The sequence below is a fragment of the Rhinolophus sinicus genome, chromosome 5, assembly GCF_057876585.1.
Source record: "Rhinolophus sinicus isolate RSI-liver-muscle chromosome 5, RSI-T2T, whole genome shotgun sequence".
NCBI lineage: Eukaryota > Metazoa > Chordata > Mammalia > Chiroptera > Rhinolophidae > Rhinolophus > Rhinolophus sinicus.
The window spans coordinates 40,205,176-40,227,878 of record NC_142505.1 but is presented as its reverse complement, the minus strand read 5'-3'; the positions used below and the strand labels follow the sequence as shown (position 1 = coordinate 40,227,878).

The following is a 22,703-nucleotide window of genomic DNA, read 5'->3' as shown; positions in this document are numbered from 1 at the left end:
AGCATAAGAACGTCCAGAACTCTCCCATGGCTCCCATCTCACTCTCGGTGAAAGCTGAAGTCCTCAGGGCTGGGGGTGCTCTGTGATCTGGTTTCCTTGACCACTGACTTCACCTCCGATATCTCTCTCGATCACACGCCTCCAGCCACTGCTGGCCTGCTGGCTGCTCCTTGAACATCTATGTTCCTTCCCTTCCAGCCCTGGCACATAGTAGGAACTCAGTAAATGTTTATTGAATGAATGAATGAACGAGTATAGGATGAATCAATGAGGAGAGAGAATGAGGCTGACTAGCATCTAGCTTAGCACAGATCCGTCCTGGGAAGCCTGAGAGGAAAGATGCTGGGATGAGGAGGGCGGAGACCCCACTCACCTGGCCACAGCATCACCGCCCCACTGCCTTGCTGAGGTGACCTCCTGGCAGGTATCCATTCTGGCCAGGCAGCACACATATTGGTGGGTCAGGCAAGGGATGCTGGGACACCATTCTCCAAGGCCTGCCTCTGAGAATAGACGACCAGTCCTCCAGTCCCACTTGGGGCTTGATGGAGGGGCAACTGTCCAGAAGTGTGGCTGCTGCTGCAGACTCTGCAGTCGATAGACTCTGCAGTCGATAGAAGTAGGAGTTTAAGCAATCTAGGAGGAGAGAAGCTGCTTCCAGCCCAGAAACCTCTGGGCAGGACCACCAGGTGCAGTTGCACAGGTTGTACATGTCACAAGGGTGCCCATTCAAAGTAGACTTACAATTTTCTTAACAGACTAATTGGAACAGGCACCTTTGTCTCATCTGTCAAGATGCCATACATGCAAGAAGGGGCTCCTACAGCCTGGTCACTAATGGAAAAACCCATTAGCTCAGATGGATTCTTTAGGCAAGAAAACGTAGCCACTCATGTGACACTCATTGTCTTAGGTCACGTTCCCCAGGAAACAGTTTCTCAAACATAGAGTTACAAGCAGGGGATCACTGAGGAGGGCTTCTCGGGATCAACACCTGTGAGCAGTGAGGGACACAGGACTGGGCACAGGGAGAAGTTGGGCTGCGATGCGGTCGCTGTAGAGTCTCAGCCAGTCCCATGGAGAGCTCTCATCTGGGAGGCCCTAGAATTGTCCTGAGCTGAGGCTGGGAGCCGGGCCTTTGCCCCACCTCATGGACCAGTCATTGGATGTAGGCTGCACCCGGGAAGGGCATTACTTGGGTGAGGCTGCTCTCTTGGCTAAAGGCAGTTTCCAAAGCGGGATCCATCTGTGAGCCGTCAGCAGCCAGCACTCCCTGCAGCCGGGGAAGGAAGAAGTCCACTGTAGAAGAGTCACCACAGTTCTAGGTCCTGGCGCTGTGCCAGGTGCTGGCTGCACGGACACCAGCCAGACACAGCCCCTCAAGCAGTTTATAGTTTGCTGGGGGATGGGCTGAGCAAGAGGGAAAAGGGGCTGATGGGATTGAGCACTTAATATGTGCCAGAAGCCATGATAGATTTTCTGCCTGCCTTGTCTAGTTTCATCTCATGATATATATCCCTATGAGGTCTGTGGCATTATTCCCATTTTGCAGAGGGAAAACTGAGGACAGACAGGTGAGCTGATTTGCTCACAGCCACCCACCCAGGCAGCAGTGAGAGTAGGATGTGTGGCTCCAAGTCCATGCCCCAATCCTGCTCCCCCTCCCCCCACCAAGGCTGAGACCATCAAAGGTCAGAGTCATGGCCTGTCTTCTTCCAGCGGCCAGCAGGAAGCGAGGGGAGCCTCTGACCATCTCTGACATCAAGAAAGGCAGTGTGGCACACAGGTAGGGGTGTGCCTGGGGCTGGGGCTGGGGGAGTAGGCAATGGGTGTGGGTACAGCACCAGCCTGTGCCAGGATTCCTCCTGCCCACCACCCCTGCTCATGCAGGACGGGCACCCTTGAGCCAGGCGACAAGCTGCTGGCCATCGACAATATCCGCCTGGACAACTGCGCTATGGAGGATGCTGTGCAGATCCTGCGTCAGTGTGAGGACCTGGTGAAGCTAAAGATCCGGAAGGACGAGGACAACTCTGGTACGGCCCCCACCCCTCCCTGCCACCTGCGAGGTCCAGCCCCCGACCACTGAGTTCCCAGCTTGTGATTCAGGGCTCCCTCTGGTCAAGGAGAGCTGGTGGTATGTGCCACCCAAGTCCCGGCTGGTGGAGACTCCTTGAATGGACAGATGTAGGGAAGGGTAGCACTACAGACTTGTCACTGTCCCTGGGGTCTGGGGCCCTTACGAGGTTGGTGGGGGGTTTGAGTCACTGTCTGGATCTCCCACGCCCTGCCCAGAGCGTGGCAGAGGAGACCCACGGGGAGCAGTTGTGAGCAGATGAGTGGGTGGGGTGTGAATGAAGGATGGGAAGCACCACTGCGTGGGTGAGTGGGTGAGAAAATGAGCAAATGCTGCAAACTCGGACACATCTGAGGCCAGACAGGTGACATAAGTGAATGAACTAGACAGACAGTAAGAAAAATGATACAGGTCGGGAGTCAAAAAGGAGGAGCGAGGCCTGTGGCCCCTGAAGAGCAAATCCCTTATTCACAGCGGCAGCCGCCAGCTCCTACCCTGGGAAAGAGCGCCACTTGTGGGCTGAGTTTTCTCTCTCTTTCCTTCTTTCTTTCCCTCTTTCTTTCTTCCTTCCTTCCTTCCTTCCTTCCTTCCTTCCTTCCTTCCTTCCTTCCTTCCTTCTCTCTCTCTCTCTCTCTCTCTCTCTCTCTCTCTCTCTCTCTCTCTCTCTTTTCTTTCTCTTTCTTTCTTTCCTTCCTTCCTTTCCTTTTTTTTTTTAAAAAAAAAGCTGGAAATCTTTTTTTTTAAGAAAAGCTGGAAATCTGGTTTCTTCTTATCATGATTATCATTATCACCATCATTATTGTTTTTATTTGGTGTGGTGTGTGAAATCTATATTTTAAAATGTTGGTTCCATGGTTCTTTTCTTTCTTCTTCTAAGTGGTGTTTGTGTGGAAGTAAACATTTCTGGAGGCAGAAGATGGCCTTGGGGTCCCCAGGTTGCACCATCTGAAGGCAGAGAACTAGTGAATGTGTGAATTAGTGGATGAGGGAATGGATATGTATGAGTGAGTGAGTAAGTGCACCAAGGCTTCAGGTGGCTGGGGGTGCCCAGCTCCTGGGCCCTGCCCACAGGACCCCAACCCTGATGGGCATCACCCTTGCAGATGAGCAGGAGACGACAGGTGCCATCAGCTACACAGTGGAGTTGAAACGCTATGGGGGCCCTCTGGGCATCACCATCTCGGGCACAGAGGAGCCTTTTGACCCCATTGTCATCTCGGGCCTCACGAAGCGTGGTTTGGCAGAGAGGTGAGCTGGGGCTCTATGGGGACAGATGGCGTGGGCTGGGGACGCTCCTGGGGCAGGCGCTGGTCTTTGGGATCAGCAAAGCTGGATTCTGACCTTTGTTCCAACATCGATGCTCTGGGGAATATAGGACCTGCCCCTTCCTCCCTGAGCCTTAGTTCTGCAGAGGTGGCCCAGTCCCAGCAGACCTCCTGGCTCCAGGTCAGTGTGGCTCAATTGTGCTCATCCCTCTGACCCCTCTCTGGAAAGTCAGCACTGAGCCTTTTTGAAGCACCTGCTGTGCTTTCATAGTACAGGGCCTGTGTCCTAGTACCTGGTCCCAGCACAGCCTGGGCTTTTCCTGGCACACTGGGGTCTGCCCCCTGCTATCCTCTCCCTCTGGAAAGTGTCGCCAAAACTGTGGCAGCTGGGAGGCTGTGAGAAGGGGGCTGTTCCAGGCTCTCCAGTTCTTTGGGGAAGCAGGCAAATCTGTGGCCCAGAGGTGGAAGGGGCCCCACAGTATTCAAAGGGAAGCCATCCCAGTGTGGATGAGACGGAGCCTTCTGTCAGCTGTGCAGTGAGCTCCCTGCACTGAGAGGAGCTGGCTGTGAAGGGGGAGCCTGACCAGGCTGAAGGGACAAGATGGGTCCCTGGAAGAGGAGCCACAGGTGGTGGGATGCAGCAGGAGGGATGATGGAAGGGATTCTGAAGCTCCCCCAGGACACTTCCCTGTTGGTGTCACCGCTCCTGGAGCGCCCCCTGTTGGACATATGGAAGACTGAAGAGGCCAGTGTGGACCATTCTGACCTCAAATGTCTTTATCAACTCCGGCATTTACTGGGTACTGGGTATCGGGGACTCAACAAACAATTCCCCCTCCCTTTGCCAGGCTGATCTAGCTAGGCTCTGTCCAACTGCAATATACTTTGAGCCACAAATTTATTTATAACCGTTCTAGTTAGTAGCCACATTAGAAAAGTAAAAAGAAACAAATAAAATGAATCTTAAATATACGAGTATTCCAACATGTAATCAATATAAAAATTATTCACAAAATATTTTCTATTCTATTATTCATACTATGTGTTCAGAATCTGGTGTGTATTTTGTACTTCCAGCACATCTCAATTCGGGCCAGCACATTTCAGGGGCCCAGTAGCCACCTGTGGACAGCCCAGCTCTGATCTCCCTCCCTGAACCCGCCATTCTCTGACTCACTCACTCCTCCGGGCCCTGGGGGAGCTTGCCCAGCAATGCTGGACTCACCGGCACACAGGGTTTGACCCCCTGTGAGTTCCTACCTTGGGGCAACATCTATATTTGGGGTTCAAGACCTCCTTACCCCAGTCCTCTGCCTCTTTCTCCCCCACCTGGGTCAGGTGCATTCTCAGCAGCTGCTGCAGGTTCTCTCCCACCCTCAGTCCTGGTTGCTTCTCAGAATCACCTTCCCCAGCCCCACCCCGACAGATGCTATTTAATTGGTCAAGGGTGGGGGTCAGGCACCTGTGTTTTTTAAAAAGCTCCTCAGGTCATTCTAATAGTATTTAGGTAGAAAACCACTGGGCCCTAGGGATTATGTTCATTCTCTAAGTGGGGAAACTGAGAGAGGAAAGCTGCCTGTCCATGTATTTCTGCTGGGTGAATCCATCTCACCCATCCATTATTCAATAATAATTCAATAAAATAAGTATTATCACCCCCACTTTACAGATGGAGGAACTAAGACTCAGGGAAGTTAAGAAACTATCCCAAGATCACGTAGCTAGTATTTGGCAGCAAGTATATGGGATTCAAACCATGTTCAAAATTCATGCTTGACACTGGTTCCAGAGCCTAACTTTAAAGTTAGGCAGGATAATCCCCTCCCAGATTCTAGACTTTATATCTCCATTAATGCAACTCATGATCACATTTGCTTTTTTTGGCAGCTGGGTTTAAGTGAGGTCAGCCAGGCTTGTGCCTTGGGGTTCCTGGTTCCTCCAGGGTAGACCCCCACTCTGAAGCCCTGAGTGTCCAGCTCCCATGCTCTGCCCTCTGCCTCCTCCTCAGGACTGGCGCTATCCATGTTGGAGACCGTATCCTGGCCATCAACAGCGTAAGCCTCAAGGGCCGGCCACTGAGTGAGGCCATCCACCTCCTGCAGGTGGCTGGTGAGACCGTCACACTGAAGATCAAGAAGCAGCTAGACCGTGAGCCTCACCTTGCGCCCTGGGACCATGTAGCCCTTTTAGGAAGGGAGGCCCCTCTGTGCCTCTATGCCAGGCTTTGTGTACCCAACCTCATAGAATCCTTGCTAAGCCCTATGGGAGGATACCTGGGAAAGCTAAGGAGATAAGACTCAGAGGGGGGAGTGATAGGCCCAAGGTCACACAGCTGGGGCGGGGCAGAGTCTGGGTCTGAACCCTGCTCTTCCTCACCTCCTGCCTCTCAAGGCTGCTTGTCGTACCTTGTGGCTATAACTTGTACATTCCTTAGTTTCCTCTGTATTTGTCCTCGTACCTTGATAGGGGGACTTCCAAGTGCAGTGGAAGGAACCTGAGCCTTGGAGCCTTTTTTCTAATCTGGGCTCCACTGTTGCTCACCTTGTGACCTTGGCCATGATGCTCAGCCTCCCCGAGCCTCAGTGCTCCTGTCCGTGAAACACGTTTGCCTATTAGTGTGGCACCCCCCATATCAGACTGCCTAGCAGCAGGTGTGGGAAGCTTAGTGCCTGTGAATTCTCAAACCAGATTCAAGTGGGAAAACTGAAGCTGGCTGAGCATCTCTGTGTCTCCAAGGTCCTAGGCCAGTGGCGGTGACATCCCCATTTTCCTCCTAGGCCCCCTCCCACCCCACACATCAGGCAGCTTCAGCGAGACCAGCGATGCAGATGAGGACCCACCAGAGCTGCTCAAAGGAGGCCGGCTGGCAGCCCGGTTCTCGCCTGCTATGCCCAGTGTGGACAGCGCTGTGGAGTCCTGGGACAGCTCGGCCACGGAGGGTGGCTTTGGGGGTCCAGGTAACACCTCAGAGCCCTTGGACAAACTGCATGCTCTCTCTGGGTCTCCCCAACTACCAGGCCTTTGCAGAGGCTGTTTCCTCTGCCTAATCCTCCTTACTCCTCCTCTCCTAGCTCTGTCCTTTAGGGTCACTTTTCCTGAAGACAGGCCCTATTAGGCCCTGTTAGCCATTCTCAGGGCCCTTCACTTCTCAGAGCGTGGACCACAGGCCTTCATACATCTTGTGATTAGTGTTCACAGCACCGCAGCACCCCAGCTTGAGGTTAGAGACCACACTGGTCTTAATTCTGCGGTGCCTCTCATTCCTAGCCCGATACCCCGCACATAGCAGGTGCTCAATCAGTGTTCATTGCATCCAATTGAAGATAGAAAGGCAGAAAGCCCCCATCCACCCAATCCTACAAAACCCAGCATGGGGTGGACACCTCCAGGGTGCTCTCCTAGGACACGAGTTCCCCTGCCCATGCATGTTGAGACCCATGGGTGACCTCGGGGGATGGGGGGTGCGTTTGAATCCTGTGGCTGACCTGACCTCTGTGACCCAGAACCACAGAGACTCCCCAAGGTCCAGCTCAGGGAACTAGTGGAGTGAGTCCTCTAGGTGGCCTCAGGTGGCTCCCAGCCCTGGTCCTCATTCTCTGCGTCTCAGCTTCCCCATTTTGAGCCAGCATGTCTCAGCTCACCCTCTGGGGCAGAACCTTCAAAAGTCTCAAAGGCAGGGAGAGACAGAGAGAGACGGTCAAAACATTGAACTTCCCTCTCAGTCTGGGGCAGGATCCTGGAGCCCTGAGCATTAACTCTTCTACCAGATGATCAGGAGATCTGAGCATTTCCGGGGCAGGGACCTGGGTGGCGGAGGCCCTCAGGGCCCTCTGGGTAGTCATGCAGGCCCAGAGAGGGCAAAGACCTCTGCCCCGGGTCACCCAGCACTGCTAGAAATGGAGCAGGAAGGAAGGCATGCTAAGGGCACAGAGAGGATGCAGATGCCCCCTCTCTCCATCCGCCAGGTTCCTATACTCCACAGGCAACAACCCGGGGTGTGACCCCCCAGGAGTGGCGGCCCAGCCGACTGAGAAGCAGCCCCCCACGCACTGAGCCCCGGAGGACGAGCTATACCCCAGCCCCTGCTGACGAGAGCTTCCCTGAGGAGGAGGAAGATGAGGCCTGGGAGCCACCATCTAGGTCTGTGGTGGGAACGCCATGAGGAAGGAGATAGTCATGGTCTCTTGGCTAGGACGGGTGAGGGTGGTTAGTTCCTGCGCCAAAGTGGTGGGGGCAATGGAAGACTGACTCCCGAGGAGGGTCACCTCCTGAGAGAAGAGAAGACGCATTGAGCAGACTATGGAAAAGAGCATGCTTGGTGGAGGAGGGCACAGCAGGGGCAAAGGTGTGGAGGTAGGGAAGCAGCCTGGTTTGCCCTTCCCAAGTCTGGTAGCCTACTGTTCTCAAAAGTCCAGCAGCAGACTCAGAACTTGAACCCAAACCCTCCTGACTTAGCCCAGATTGCTTGATGACCTCCTCCTGCAAGGGCAACTTGGGGTCACAGGCACAGCCCTGGGCCATGGATGTAGTGGGTTTTGTGGTGTTGGCTTTACAAGACTCAGCCTGTATCCTGGAGGAGCAGGCTCCTGCGGAGAGCTGGCTCTGGAAGAATGCTGTTCCTCCCCTAGCCCTAGCCACCCCCTTCCTGTGTCTGTGCTTTCGGTCAGGCAGTTCCCTCTGCCCAGAACACCTTTCCTTCTCCTCTCCTGGCCAACACCTACTCATCCTTCAAACACCAGCTCAAATTCCACTGCCTCTGGAATAGCTTCCCTCCCTCAGCTGCCTGCGTGAGGCTCCTAGTGACACGGGCCATCTCGTGTCCACCTGCTTAATTACCCGGCTGTTGTCTCTTCTGTGTGGCACCCCTAGCTCAGTCCTTGGCACCAGCACGTGCTCATACACGCTTTGCAAATGAATCCTCAGCTCCTTGGGAATAGGGGCCAGGCCTTACTTACCTCCAAGCCCGTATGCCCGGTAGAGGGCCTGGCTCAGAATGTTTGTTGAATTGACTTGAATGGAGGAAATGTCCTTCAGCCTCAGTCTTCTCACCTTTAAAATGAGAAAGGGAGGAGGCAACTATTTTGCATCATTGTCTCTGAGGCTCCCTAAGAAAGGAAAGCCTGCCTGCAAAGGTAAGAGAGAAAATGCTTTGCAAACCATAACACACTTTATAAATAACCAGGACATTGTAGCTAGCAGATGGCTTTGTGAACTCTGAAGTGTGAAAATGTGATTTGTTATCTTTCTAATGAGACTGGATTTTAGAGCTGATAAAGGGCTCAGACAACCCGTAATGGAAGTTATACGGTGGTTTCAACCCTTCCCCCAGAACAAATACTCCATCCTTTCCATTCATCTGTGTCCTTACTGGCTCCAGCTCTGTCCCTGTCACTGTCCTATGATGACATGTGTGTGGGTGGGGCCAGGGACTGTCCTCTGGGGCTACACCATGGATCTCCTCTTTGTCTGTCTGTCTGTCCGTCTGTCTCTCTTCCCAGGCGTCCTGTGTCACCGCTCTCCACCCCGTCTCATCTGCCCCTGTTTTAACTGGCCACCGGCAGTCTTGGTCGCCCCTAACTGCGTCCTCCCCCCATTCTGTGTCACCTACCACTGCCCTGGGGCCCCAGCACTGCCACTGAGGATGCCCGCCTGCCCGCCCGCCTGCCCGCCCGCCCACACTCTGGCCCCTCAAGTCCAACGCTGATGGCCATTTAGAAGACTCCTCAGGCCCCAGCCTGCCTGCCCGCCCACCCGTCTGCCAGGAGTTGACGCTCTCTGGTTCCTACGTTACAGCCCGGCCCCCGGCCCCACCCGAGAGGAGGGCTTCTGGAGTGTGTTCGGGGAAGCCCTCGAAGACCTGGAGTCGTGTGGTCAGTCAGAGCTGCTGAGGGAACTGGAGGTACGGGCCCCTGCCCTGACGGCCTGCATGGGGGGCACCCACGAGTGGACACCGTAGTGTGTTTGCCCATTGGAGGCAAGCATGTTATGGGATTGTGCTCACATGTAATGTATATGCGTGCACTCACCTGGCACCCTCCCTGTAAGGATGTCTTCACACACGTGCAGACTGTGCATGGACATGTGTGCAAGTATGACTGAGAGCATTGTGGTTGGCACGTCGGAGTGTGTGCACATGTCTGGCATCATTGTGTGTGCATTGGGACCATGTCTGTGCATGCGTGCGAGTACGCTCATGCATGCACAACTGCTGAGTGTCAGTTCAAGACACGTGTGTCTGAGTGTGCACATTTGGACGCATAGGGGTACTTTTGGTGTCTGTGTGTGCATGTGCCATATGCAGATGTGATTGTGGGCCTGCCCTGTGGAAACGTGTGGGCGTCGACATCAGTTATAATGATGTTATATGAGGAACTAGAGGAGCCAAGAGGTGAATGCAGCTTTGTGTGAGGTCAGCATTGCCCACGATGGAACAGGCTGCCCGGGAGGATGTAGGGAGGATCCAGCTGGGTCACTTCTGAAGCTCCATCATACCCTGAGAGCAATCGCTTAACCTTCCACTTTTTCTTCACATTTTCTCTGCACTGTGTTCTGGTTGCTTTCCATAGTCTGTCTTCCCAATCATTCATTCTCTCCTTGGCTAAAGTTAGTCTACTGGTTAACCCTGATTTCCTAAATATTGTATTTCAACTGCTACATCTTTTATTTCTATCATTTCTTATCGTTTTTCACGGTCTTTTTTCTAAATGCCTGCTTTTCGTTTTCTTATTTTTCTACATATTTTAAGCTGACTTATTTTAAAGTTTCTTTTGACATCTTTTTTTTTTTTTCTAGTTCTCTGGGTACGAATTCATTTGTCTGTTGTGTCTGTGGGCAGGTGGACTTTTTATTTCACCACTGAGCTTGTTTTCAGCAGTGGTTACTCCTGGAGGCACCGCACATGTGCTCTGTGTTGTGGAAGCATCTCTGAGGTAGTGCCTCATAGGTCTTTGCCGGGGCTTTTGAACTTCATCAATTTCAGACCAGTCTTTCACATGAATTTCTCAGCTTGGTGTTTTTTGTTTTTAATGATTACAGTGCTTCCCCGAAAATAAGACATAGCCGGACCAAAAATTAATATAAGACCTGGTATTATATTATATATATCATATTAATTATATTATATTTTATATTATATCATATCATATCATATTATAGACCTGGTCTTATATTACAGTAAAATAAGACTGGGTCTTATATTAATTTTTGCTCCAAAAGACACATTAGACCTGATGGTCCAGCTAGATCTTATTTTTGGGGAAACACAATAATGAAAGATTTATTTAAACAATAATATATATAGTCATCATTGCCATCAACTCAGACTTAATATGAGTTGTTAAATCCTTTCGATCCAATTTTCCTTCCTGGATAAGTTTTTCTTTCCAATTTCTGTCAGTTTTGAAAATGTAATACCAGAAGAAGAGAGGCCCAATTTTAATCATAGCTCCTAAGAGCGAGGTCTTGGGAGTGGGTCTGAAATTGAGGTAGACATTTGCTGATCTTGGGTAGGTCCAACGAGTCAAGGCAGGATCTTTGATGAGCCCTTGGCTGTTGGGGTCATTGTACTGAAGGAGGTTCAACCTTTTAAACTGGGATCTTAGGGCCAACTGCTCAGCTTGCACTTTCCATGTTTCCAGAGGTAGGTCGTACTCCCTCACCTGGGTGTTTTTATTACACTATTTGTGGAAGGCAGAGTCTGGCCCTGTGCTCTTACAGAGGCACATGAAAGTTCCTGGTTTCTCACAAATGGTTTCCCCAGCCCATTCCAGTCCTCGTGGCTCCTTTCTGAAACCCTGTGCTGGCAAGCAGACATCTCTCATCCCCATTCAAAAGTGGATGGTACTCCCCTAGCTCTCTGCTTTTCCCTGAATGGGTACCCCAGCTACTAACATGCATATCTGGCTCCATTTGGCTCCATAGGCCAAATAGTTCTACTCCTGCTCATGCTTGTCTCCAAAATTTTTTCTGGCTTTGAAAGTACTTATTTAAAAAAAATTAATTTATCATCAAATTTGGAGGGAGACACAAGCTTTCTGTATCAGCTCAGTTTGCATCGTAAAAGGAAGTCCTAGAATTCTACAATTCTAGGGGTCCAAGAGTCTATGATACTCTGATTTCATTTTTTAATGATTCTATTATCAGAAGATTCTGAGTCTCTGGTCTTCTCTTTTGGACCCTGGCTCTCCAGTCAGGTGAGGACCAGTTGTAAGAGTTGAGAAAGGTGCCTCTGTGCCTCCTTGTTCAATGTCCCCTCCCATTTTCCTCTCCTCCTCCTCACCCAATCCAACAGTTTGACCCTAAGACAATTGATATCATAATCTGCCTTCCCTTAGGGGACCTCTAAAAGACCAAAACTCTCAGCCCCAATATCAGATAGAACCTTACATTCATAGTAGAAACTCAGATACTGTGATGGCCAGCAAGAGAGAAGTTTCTAGGCTGGGGACCTAGCTCTGTGCCTAGGAAATTGTATAATATCATATGTAAGAAGTACATCATCCCATCCCACCAACCCCAGCAGTCCATTTACCCCGTCTGTGGATTTCCCAGTGTGAACATGAATACATTTCCCTCAGGGCCACAAACTTGCTGCTTTCAGCTTAGAGCACCGCGTTTATGATTCTGCCTGCCCTTCCCGGAACACACCTTTGATTTACCTCTGACACATGATCCTAACTCTGCTCCTTCTGCTCTTCCCCACTGTCACCACTCCTGTCCAGGCCATGGTCTTCTTTTGCTTGAATACGTACATGGTCCCTGACAGGTGTCCTTCCCCGCTTCCATGCCCACTTCTGTAGTCCAGTCTCCATGCAGCAGGTGGAAGATCAGATTTCTAAATCCACAAACCTGACCCTGTCCCCCATCCCCACCACCATAAATCCTTCAGTGTTCCCGTTGCTCTTGGGACGTTTCTCACTGTGGTCCACGGGGTGTGCAGGTTTGAACTCTCACATCCCAGCCTCATTCTGGGCACCCCCTCCAACCTTCCAGATTCCCCATCGTGGGGGCCTTGCACATGCCGTTCTCTCTGCCTGCAGGGGCCTCTCTTCCTCCCACTCCTCTTCTTGCTCATCTTTCAGATCCCAGCTCAGGAGCCTCTCATACCAGACCGGATTCTCTGTCCTCGGCCCTCACCTTCCATGTACCTGGCCTCTGTGATATTTACTGCTGTGTGTAATTTTATCTTATTTATTTTGGCAATTCACAAGGGAGCAGAGTGGTTAAGACCCTCGACTTGGGAGCCAGACTCTGAGTTCAAATCTCAGTCTCTCTAAGCCTCAGTTTCCTCCTCTGTAAAATGGAAAAGAAATGATGGTATTTGCCTCTCGTAATATTGTAGAGCATAAAATGAGTTCTATGTATAAAGTGCTTAGAACTGAGCCCAGCACAGAGTAGGTGCTGATTCAGCGCCAATGGTGATTATTCTGATCTCTAGTGTGACTGATCAATCCTGAGAGCCCCAGAAAGGCGGCATCATATCTACTCTGTTCACCATTGTGACCTTGAAGGCTGGCGCATAGTAGGTGTCCACAGATACTGACTGTGAACGCAGTGAGTCCCTAAGTGAAGGGCTGTGTCCCTGCAGGCATCCATCATGACGGGCACCGTGCAGAGCATGGCCCTTGAGGGCAGGCCTAGCCACCAACCCTGGCGGAGGGGCCGGGAGGTACAAGCTTCCCCTGAAGAGATGCAGGAGCTGCTGTTGCCAACACCCTTGGAGATGCATAAGGTGGGTGCTGAGGGTGGGCGCAGGAGGCCTGGCATGTGTCCTGCTGCCATTAGGATTCACCGTAGGCTCCAGATGGGCTCGCCCCTCTCTGGGTTTCATTCCCCACCATGAAATGGAGATTTTGCACTGGTTTCCCAAAACTCCCATCATACACACACACACACACACACACACACACACACACACACACACACACCCGTGATTCACACTGAGCTATTATTATTTTTATTTAAGTAGACTTACTTTTTCCCCCACTTAAGTTATTGTGTGTGTATATATAAAATATAAAGGCTTCTATATGTTATATGTGTATATACGAGTATATGTATGTGTGTATATATATCACTACCTTAAATAAGAAACCAGCTTTTTTGCCATCTATATAGAAAAAAAAAAACACAGAAGAGATAGAAACCTCTCACCCAGTAGCCCTCAGAGACCTCTGAGCTTGAAGCCAGCTCTTTGCTAAATTGGGAGATGAGCAAGTGGTAGAGGTGCCCCAAACATGGGTGCCCCACCGAGACCGTCTCCTGGACAGAGGCAAGAGGATTGAAAAGAACTGAAAAGGAAGCCCCTTCCTAAGGGCCCCCGTTGTGACTGAGTACTGTGACCAGGGGGATCTGCTGAGGAGCAGAAGGGGAGTGGGTGCTACGTGGGCGCAGGCCTTATGCGTGGGGAGCGCCACCGGGCGAGGGGACTAGGGCTGGGTCCCAGAGGCATGGAATGCATGACCAAGAGATTCTGGCTACGGTGGGAGGCTGGGGACAAAGCTCAGCTCCTCCCCCTCTGCTCTCAGGTGACCCTCCACAAGGACCCCATGAGGAATGACTTTGGTTTTAGCATCTCAGACGGCCTCCTGGAGAAAGGTGTCTATGTCCACACTGTGCGCCCTGAGGGGCCAGCCCAGCGTGGAGGCCTCCAGCCCTTTGACAGGGTCCTCCAGGTAATGCTGCAGCAGGGGCACAGATGCAGGGGCCTTTCCTAGCCCTAGGGTGGGGAAAGAGCCTCCACTTCTAGAACCCTGGCTGAGTGGCCTTGGGCAGGTCACCTCCCCTCTCGGAGCCCCAGCTTCTTCATCTGTGAAAGGGGAATGACACCAGTTGTGTTAGTCAGAGTAAGCTCAGTTATGTTGCAGTAACTACCAACCCCGGAATCTCAGTGGCTTAACACACATGAACAATGATTTATTACTGATACCATGTGTCCAGTGTGGGCCGGCATGAACCTTACTCCTCCTGTGCTGAGGGAGGCTCCACCCTCTTGTCAGTATCTCAGACTCCACAACATTGAAAACCAGACTGGAAAATCGCACATGGGTTTTCTACTGCCTTCACCTGTCACTCCCCTTCACAGCCTATTGGCCAGAACTAGTCATGTGACCTTACCAGCTGCAAGGGATGCTGGGATGTGTGGGTGAGACGATGAAAAGCTATGGGCACACTGGCCCAGCCACCGTGAACCACGTTTCCCATGCCCCAGCTACTTTTGTTTCCTTGGTGTGATGTCTGCCATATTTGTGCTAAATTTACTGAATACACGTTTTCTCTAAATTGACAAAGTTTTTCAATTTAAATTTGTCTTAAAAAGAAACTTTTCCATTCCATTAGAAATGAAAACCTAGTACCCCTTGTTTGAAATAGAAGGCCAATGTAAAATACAAATAAAACAGAAACAAGGCAATGTCACAAAATTCTAGGCAGGAGGCTTAGTGTATATCTGCTCTTTCGTATTAAAAAGGGAGCGAGAAGCAGGTGTTCGCGGGGTGCAGAGGATGTACTGGCATCTCCCTAGGACTTTCTCTTTGATTAAACCCAACCAGAAGAATGACTTCCTCCTCTGTGCAAGGAGTCTAGATTTGCCCTGTGTCTGGGCTGGGGCAGGGCCCACGTTTAGGAAACCCCACCGTTTCCACCCCTTCAGCCCAGGCTGAGCTGATGATAGTCTGTCCCCTTGGCTGTGCACCGTGCAGGTCAACCACGTTCGCACGCGGGACTTTGACTGCTGCCTGGCGGTGCCGCTCCTGGCTGAGGCTGGGGACGTCCTTGAGCTGGTCATCAGTCGCAATCCGCTGGCACAGAGCGGCCGGGCCCCGCGAGCACCAGGCCCCAGCAAGCCCCGGATGCTCTGAAGTCAGCGCATGGTCCAGACACCCAAGGGGGCATCCGGGCAGATCCTGGCTTCCAGACCTGTAGCTGGGCTGAAGAAGTGGCCACCCACTCATCTATCTGTCCATCTGGCAGGCTCTGAGCCACGGACAGGACTTTGTCTCTGTTCTCCAGTTCTGTGGTGACTGGGGTGCCCGGCAGTGAGGTCCCTGTCCCAGTTGGAGTAGCATCTAGGTCTTTCTCCACGTTGGGTCTCCAAGACACCCAGAGGTGCCTGGCTCAATAGGGATAGGCTACTTGGCCTGGAGAAGAGGGGGCCTGCGGGGAGGCCCAGGTCCCTACAGGGCCCAGGGCCTCCTCAGAAGGGTGTCTGGTGCAGGGAAAGTCCAGCTCAGTGTGTAGAACACATTCTCCCAGCGGAGCTGTGGAGCTGGAATGCACTGCCAGGGAGGAGTGAGCTCCTTGTCACAGAAGGTGAGCAAGCGGGAGCTGGATACCCCAGTATAGTTGTTGACTGAGGTGTGAGGCACCCACATGGGCTCAGAAGGTTAGTTTCCCAACAGTGGGGGCATTTAGGATGAGGCTGGGGGGCCACTTCAGCTGGAGAGCTGACCTCCAGGAAGGATGCTGCTTGGGGCAGGAGACTACCTCGTTCCCTTCTCCAGAGTTCTGGTGTTTGGGATGTGCTGGTTCCTAGATTCTCTGCATCCCAGCGTCCCCACTTAGGGTAGTTTGAGCTGGGGCATCTGGAATCCAAGAAGCGCCAGCCCTTTGATATGAAAGTCAGTGTTTGTTTCACTTTGGAGTCTCTGGTCCAAAGCTTCTGTGATTCGAGACTGCAGCTCTGGACCCACTGGGAAGCTCAGTGTCAGGCTTTGGGCTCTTAGCCCCTCCAGCTGCTTTTGTAAGATGCGTGGCTGCTGACCCATTTGCATACACCCCTCTCAGCCCAGGTCCCTCCATAAGGAGGGAGGCATTTGGGGACAAAAGTCCCAGGGGACTCCATCCACCCTCCCTTCAGTGACGGTGGGAAGCCATGGAAGTGTGATACGTAAGCTGCTGCAGCTCCTCTCCTGTCCAACTCAGTGCAGGACAAAGAGGGAGAAGCACAGAGATGAAGAGAGAAACAGACAGGCAGCAGAATAAGCCAGAAAGAGGGTTCACTCTCTCTCACGCCTGTTGGTGACAGTGTCCAAAGTGGTCATTCAAGGAAGTTTCTTCCCACTTGAAATCTGGAAGCACTAGCATCTCTTAAAATCATTTTCTCATTTTCCACAGACCAGAAACACTTTTGATTTTGAGAAGGGCACAGGGCATCCACCTCGTGGTCTGGGGTGTGGCCTCTGGGATGGACCAGGTCTGAGCTTTGCTTTGTCCCTGCCCATCTCCTAAGGGGGTCTCAGGAAAACAGGAGGCACCCACTGCCACCTGTACCCTCCTCCACCCCTGCATCCCCTGGGGTTCTGAAAAACACACTTCTACTCAAGAGACCAGATGGGGAGTCAAGAAGTCTGTTCTTTTTCCACTGGGTCGCTGCTTTGCTGTGTGACCTCCCCTCTGAGTCTGATGCTCCCTGCGGACAATCGGGGGGTAGACAGTCTCTGAGCAGGTTTGGGCCTTCCTGTCCATTGAGGCTCCCTGGGCACACTACTGGTACTCTCCCTGAGGGCCTGCCTCCCCCCCCCCCATACACATACCATACCCCTGCATCTTGCTCCTCTGCACCCTCCCTGGAGAGCCCTCCATGCCCTAGATGGACTGCTCAGTGCCTCTGCTATCCTGGATTCCCATGTAAACATCTAACCCAAAGTGAAAGGGCACTGCCCACCCTTCACAGGGGCACCAAGAAAAAGCCAAGAACCCTCAGCTTGGGGTGGGGGGCAGTGAGGAGCACAGCAGAGACATGGCCGCCCGCAGCCTCAACTGTGTGACCTTAGGGAAGTGGCCCAGCCTCTCTGGGCCTGTGTCATTTGACAGAGCTGGACAGACCATACTCCCAGGGCCTCTTGGCTTGGTAAAGCCATGTTGACTACAGGCGAGGGAAGATGCATCCTGACCCTGACCAATACTTCCCTCCCTCCCTTGGGCTGAGGCCTCTGCCATTCCCTTCACCCTACCCGGACATATGCAACTAGGCCAGGCAGGTGGACCTCCTCGCAATGGCTGGCCTTCTCATATGCAATATTTCTTCTGGCTTCTCAAGGGGATTGTTTGTCCCACACTTGTTTCCTGATACCCGTCCCTTGTGAGCATCCTGCCTGCCTATGTATTTCGGGTACAGCCCTTGCAACACGCCCCTTCCACCCCCTAAAAGCTGTATTTTTCTCTGGCTGAGATGAAAGCATAGTCCTTGTAAAGTATTTTTCTACATGGGGTTTCTTAGGGTTCTGGGGAAGCAGCACACGCCAAGGGGCTGCACTGCAAAGGCCATTTGGGGTCTGTTTGGGCCCTGTGTAAATCTGTCTGTCCCACAGGGGGCTGCAACAACTTAGGAGATGGGGGTGGGGTGCTGTTGGGATGATTTGGGATTTTTTAAATAAAATTATTTAAATGCACCTGGAGTAGGGGGTCTCCTTTAAAAAAAAAAAAAAAAGAAATTTATTTTCTCACAGTTTTGGAGGCTGGAAGTCCAAGATCACGGTATCAGCAAGTTTGGTTTCTTCTGTGGCCCCTCTGACTTGCAGATGGCCTCCTTCCCACTGTTTCCTCACATGTTCATCTCTCGCCTCCTTTTTCTTTTTTAAATCATAGGCTGTCAAGAGTCAGCTTCTGGGGCGGACAGGTGGCTCAGTTGGATAGCGCGCGAGCTCTGGGCAACAGGGCTGCCAGTCCAATTCCCACACGGGCCAGCGAGTTGTGCCCTCCGCAACTAGAGTGAAGTCAATGAGCTGCCGCTGAGCTCCCGGGTGGCCAGATGGATCAGTTGGTTGGAGCGCGTCCTCTCAACCACAAGGTTGCCGGTTCGACTCCCACAAGGGATGGTGGGCTGCACCCCCTGCAACTAACAATGGCCACTAGACCTGAAGCTGAGCTGCGCCCTCCACAACTAAGACTGAAAGGACAACAACTTGACTTGGATGGAGTTGATGAGTCCTGGGAAAAACACACCACTGTTCCCCAATTAAAAAAAAAAAAAAAGTCCTGGAAATACACACTATTCCCCAATAAATCCTGCTCCCCTTCCCCAATAAAATCTTAAAAAAAAAAAAAAAAGTCAGCTTCTGTTTGGATCTTGGGACAATACTACATGCTTTTTAAAAAAAATTTTTATTGGGGAATATTGGGGAACAGTGTGTTTCTCCAGGGCCCATCAGCTCCAAGTCGTTGTCCTTCAATCTCAGTTGTGGAGGGCGTAGCTCAGCTCCAAGACCAGTTGCCGTTTTCAATCCTAGTTGCAGGGGGCACAGCCCACCATCCCATGCAGGAATTGAACTGGCAACCTTGTTAAGCTCGTGCTCTGACCAACTGAGCCATCTGGCCACCCAACAGTACCTGCTTTTGATTAATTCATTAATTCAACCATTCAAAAAGTCTGCTTTGTACTATGCATTATTCTAGCCCCTGAGAAAAAAATAGGAACAAGACAGATGAGGTCCTGTCTACATGGAGCTTATATTCTAGTGAAAGACAACAAGCGAACAAAACCACAATTCTTTCAGGAGGAATCAAATTCAATGAAGAAAACAGAACAGTAATGGGGATAAGAGAGTGACAGGGTGGGGGGACCTTTAACTCAATGGGTCAGGAAGGGCTTCACTGAAGAGGCAATTTTTGTGCCAAGACCTACAGGACATGAGCCAGCTCTGTGGCGACATGGAGGAAATGTCCCAGGCAGAGGGCACAGCAAGTGCAAAGGCCCTGAGGTGGGAATGAACTTGGTGGGTTCAAGGAAGGAAAAGGAAACATGGAAGGGAGTAGGGTTAGAGAACAGAATGAAGGTTGCAAAGCCCAATAGTGAAGGCTTGGGTAGGGATTATGGATTTTATTGTATGTGCAGGGGGAAACCACTGAGGCAATTGAGTGGTGGCTCTGCTTCCTGGGTGGGGAAGGGGTCAGGAGGGCTGCCTAGGAGCTGGGTGATGCCCTGAATCTACATGGTACCCTGGGTAGGATAAGCCCAGAGGGCAAGGCTGGGTCTAACCAAGGGAAGTACAGTTCTGTGTAGACAGAGGAAGAGCTTCTTCCCATCAGCTATGCCAGATGGAGTGCGCTCCTGTCATGCAGGGTGCCAGGTGGGGTCTCAGCTCCCGCTCCCCACATAAGTACGCAGGATATGGTTAGGCCAAAAAGGAACACCCACGGAGCCACAGATAGGGGAGCCACACCACTATAGTCTCACTGGCAGCTGGGTTGGAGACACAGGAAGCAGGACCCACATGACTTGCAACCCGCTGTCCCTTCTCTGCCAACCAACCCCACTTGCTAACTAATCCGCTGTGCTAACTACAATTCACCTCTCTGCAATCCACAATCCACACTCCACCCTTGCTAGCGTAGCCACGGCAGTTATATCAGTGGCTAATGGCTAACTGGTAACAGAGGATGGCCAACTAGTCACAGCTGATGACCATCCACTACCCGAGCCAGCACCTTTCCACGTGAGGCCGAGAGCCTGGAAACTGCTCTCTGGGACTCTGTCCACACAGCTTCCCATTTCAGGAGGGGTGTAAGTAGGGGCTGGACCACATCGGGTGCATTTATGTGGCTGCACTACTGTGTTTCCCTGAAAATAAGACCGGGTCTTATATTAATTTTTGCTCCAAAAGACACAGTAGAGCTTATGTTCAGGGGATGTCATCCAGAAAAACCATGCTAAGGCTTATGTCGTGCGGGAGACCCTGCTCACTGCGCCATTTGTTGTGTGGGGAGTCACGTGGGGTCTCTGCTCCCGCTCCCTGCACAAGAACACAGGTGTTGTGTGGAGCGGCCTGCGGGGTCTCACTGGAGGCTGGATCCACACTGTCCCCCCTGCCAGCTCAGCCACCATCTCCTTGCTAGCCCCCATTTTTTTGCTAGCGTAGCCACAGCAGTTATATTAGTGGCCAATGGCTCACTGGTTACAGCTGACGGCCAACTATCCACAGCTGATGGCCATCCAATCACAGTTGATGGCCATTTACTACCTGAGCCAACACCTTTCTACGTGAGGCCGAGAGCCTGGAAACTGCTTTTTGGGGTTCTGTCCCCACACTCCACCCCTACAGGCTCTCGCCTCACAATCTATGCGACAAGCGTCTTCCGCGAGGGGCCCTGTGCGAGGAGCCTGGAGGTGAATGCAATATCCTGGACACAGCCAGGCTCTCTGGGCACAGCCAGAGTTTCTCAGGGCACCACCAGTGCTTCTGGGCACAGCCAGACTTCCTGGACTCAGCCAGGTCTCTCAGGGCACTGCCACTCTCACTGGGCCTCTCAGGATACCGTGCCGGAACAACAGCGGCTCACAGTCAAGGTGCACACATATTCTCAATGGCGGTCGGTCAAGACACAAAAGCAAACATCCGCCAGTTCCACTACATGGTGGTATGTTCCCAAGCAAACAGTCAAGCTGTCCATTAAATTAGGGATAGAAGGCAATTCCCCATAGTCCATAGTCATTTGCCAGGGCTGTCCTGGGGGTGAGGGACGACCTTGACCTCACCTGCATCTCCCACAGAGGACTCAGCAAGCGTTTCCTCCTGGGACTACAAGTCCTGCATTCGGGCTGCCTCAGCAAGCACTTCCCAGCCCACAGGGCCGCAATGTCCTTTGCTTTCTCCGGCCTATGCTGGTTGGGGAACCGTCTATGTCTTTCCAGCCCTCCACGGGGGTCCAGCTCTCCAGCAGCTGCTCATCCTGGTCTTCCTGAGACCGAGTGTTCATACAAACTGTTCCACTGCCCTTCGGAGAGCTTTGGCCGGCACTGTACCTTGCTCACTGCGCCATGTGTCGTGCGGGAGACGCTGCTCGCTGCGCCATCTGTCGTGTGGGGAGTCATGCGGGGTCTCTGCTCCCGCTCCCCACATAAGAACGCAGGATATGGTGAGGCCAAAAAGGAACACCCACAGAGCCATAGATGGGGGAGTCATATCACTATATTCTCGCTGGCGGCATCCGCCTCTCTGCAATCCGCTCTTGCTAGCCCCCATTTTTCTGCTAGCGTAGCCACAGCAGTTATATTAGTGGCCAATGGCTCACTGGTTACAGCTGACGGCCAACTAGCCACAGCTGATGGCCACCCAATCACAGTTGATGGCCATTTACTACCTAGGCCAGCAGCTTTCTATGTGAGGCCAAGAGCCTGGAAACTGCTTTTTGGGGTTCTGTCCCCACACTCCACCCCTACAGGCTCTCGCCTCACAATCTACGCGACAAGCGTCTTCCGCGAGGGGCCCTGTGCGAGGAGCCTGGAGGAGAATGCAATATGCTGGGCACAGCTAGGCTCTCTGGGCACAGCCAGGGTTTCTCAGGGCACCACCAGTACTTCTGGGCACAGCCAGACTTCCTGGGCTTCTTAGGGTACCACTAGTTTTCCCGGACACAGCCAGGGTTTCTCAGGGCACCACCAGTACTTCTGGGCACAGCCAGACTTCCTGGACTCAGCCAGGGCTCTCAGGGCACTGCCACTCTCTCTGGGCACAGCCAGACTTCCTGGACACAGCCAGGGCTCTCAGGGCACTGCCACTCTCTCTGGGCACAGCCAGACTTCCTGGACACAGCCAGGGCTCTCAGGGCACTGCCACTCTCTCTGGGCACAGCCAGACTTCCTGGACACAGCCAGGGCTCTCAGGGCACTGCCACTCTCTCTGGGCCTCTCAGGGTACCGTGCTGGAACAACAGCGTCTCACAGTCAAGGTGCTTAATATTATCGATGGCGGCTGGTCAAGACACAAACGCAAACATCCAACAGTTCCACTACATGGTGGTGCGTTCCCAAGCAAACAGTCAAGCGGTCCATTAAATTAGGGATGGAAGGCAATTCCCCATAGTCCATAGTCATTTGCCAGGGCTGTCCTGGGGGTGAGGGACGACCTTGACCTCACCCACATCTCCCACGGAGGGCTCAGCAAGCGTTTCTTCCTGGGACTACAAGTCCTGCATCCGGGCTGCCTCAGCAAGAACTTTCCAGCCCACAGGGCCGCAATGACCTTCGCTTTCTCCGGCCTATGCTGGTTGGGGAACCGTCTATGTCTTTCCAGCCCTCCACGGGGGTCCAGCTCTCCAGCAGCTGCTCATCCTGGTCTTCTAGCGACTGAGTGTTCATACGCACAAACTGCTCCACCGTCCTTCAGAGAGCTTTGGCCGGCACAGTACCCTGCTCGCTGCGCCATTTGTCATGCAGGGTATGGGGGGGGGGGGGGTCTCCGCTCCCGCTCCCCACATAAAAACGCAGGACATGGTGAGGCCAAACAGGAACACCCACGGAGCCATAGATAGGGGAGTCATACCACTATACTCTCGCTGGCGGCATCCGCCTCTCTGCAATCCGCTCTTGCTAGCTCAGCCACCATCTCCTTGCTAGCCCCCATTTTCTGCTAGTGTAGCCACAG

General features: G+C 52.4%; 1 protein-coding gene across 3 annotated transcripts in view; it reads left to right on the top strand.

The window, feature by feature from the left end:
• GRIP2 (glutamate receptor interacting protein 2) overlaps nucleotides 1–17,732 on the top strand; it is a 90,604-nt gene extending 72,872 nt beyond the window's left edge. For all 3 annotated transcript variants that reach the window (XM_074312946.2, XM_019747028.3, XM_019747038.3), the window contains exons 15-24: nucleotides 1,720–1,786; nucleotides 1,891–2,036; nucleotides 3,181–3,325; nucleotides 5,351–5,490; nucleotides 6,120–6,299; nucleotides 7,308–7,482; nucleotides 9,136–9,241; nucleotides 12,929–13,072; nucleotides 13,869–14,015; nucleotides 15,042–17,732. In XM_074312946.2, the coding sequence (XP_074169047.2) occupies nucleotides 1,720–1,786; nucleotides 1,891–2,036; nucleotides 3,181–3,325; nucleotides 5,351–5,490; nucleotides 6,120–6,299; nucleotides 7,308–7,482; nucleotides 9,136–9,241; nucleotides 12,929–13,072; nucleotides 13,869–14,015; nucleotides 15,042–15,200 (1,409 nt within the window). In that variant the 3' untranslated portion in view covers nucleotides 15,201–17,732. The remainder of the gene's footprint in view (nucleotides 1–1,719; nucleotides 1,787–1,890; nucleotides 2,037–3,180; nucleotides 3,326–5,350; nucleotides 5,491–6,119; nucleotides 6,300–7,307; nucleotides 7,483–9,135; nucleotides 9,242–12,928; nucleotides 13,073–13,868; nucleotides 14,016–15,041) is intronic.
• The last annotated feature ends 4,971 nt before the right edge of the window (nucleotides 17,733–22,703 follow it).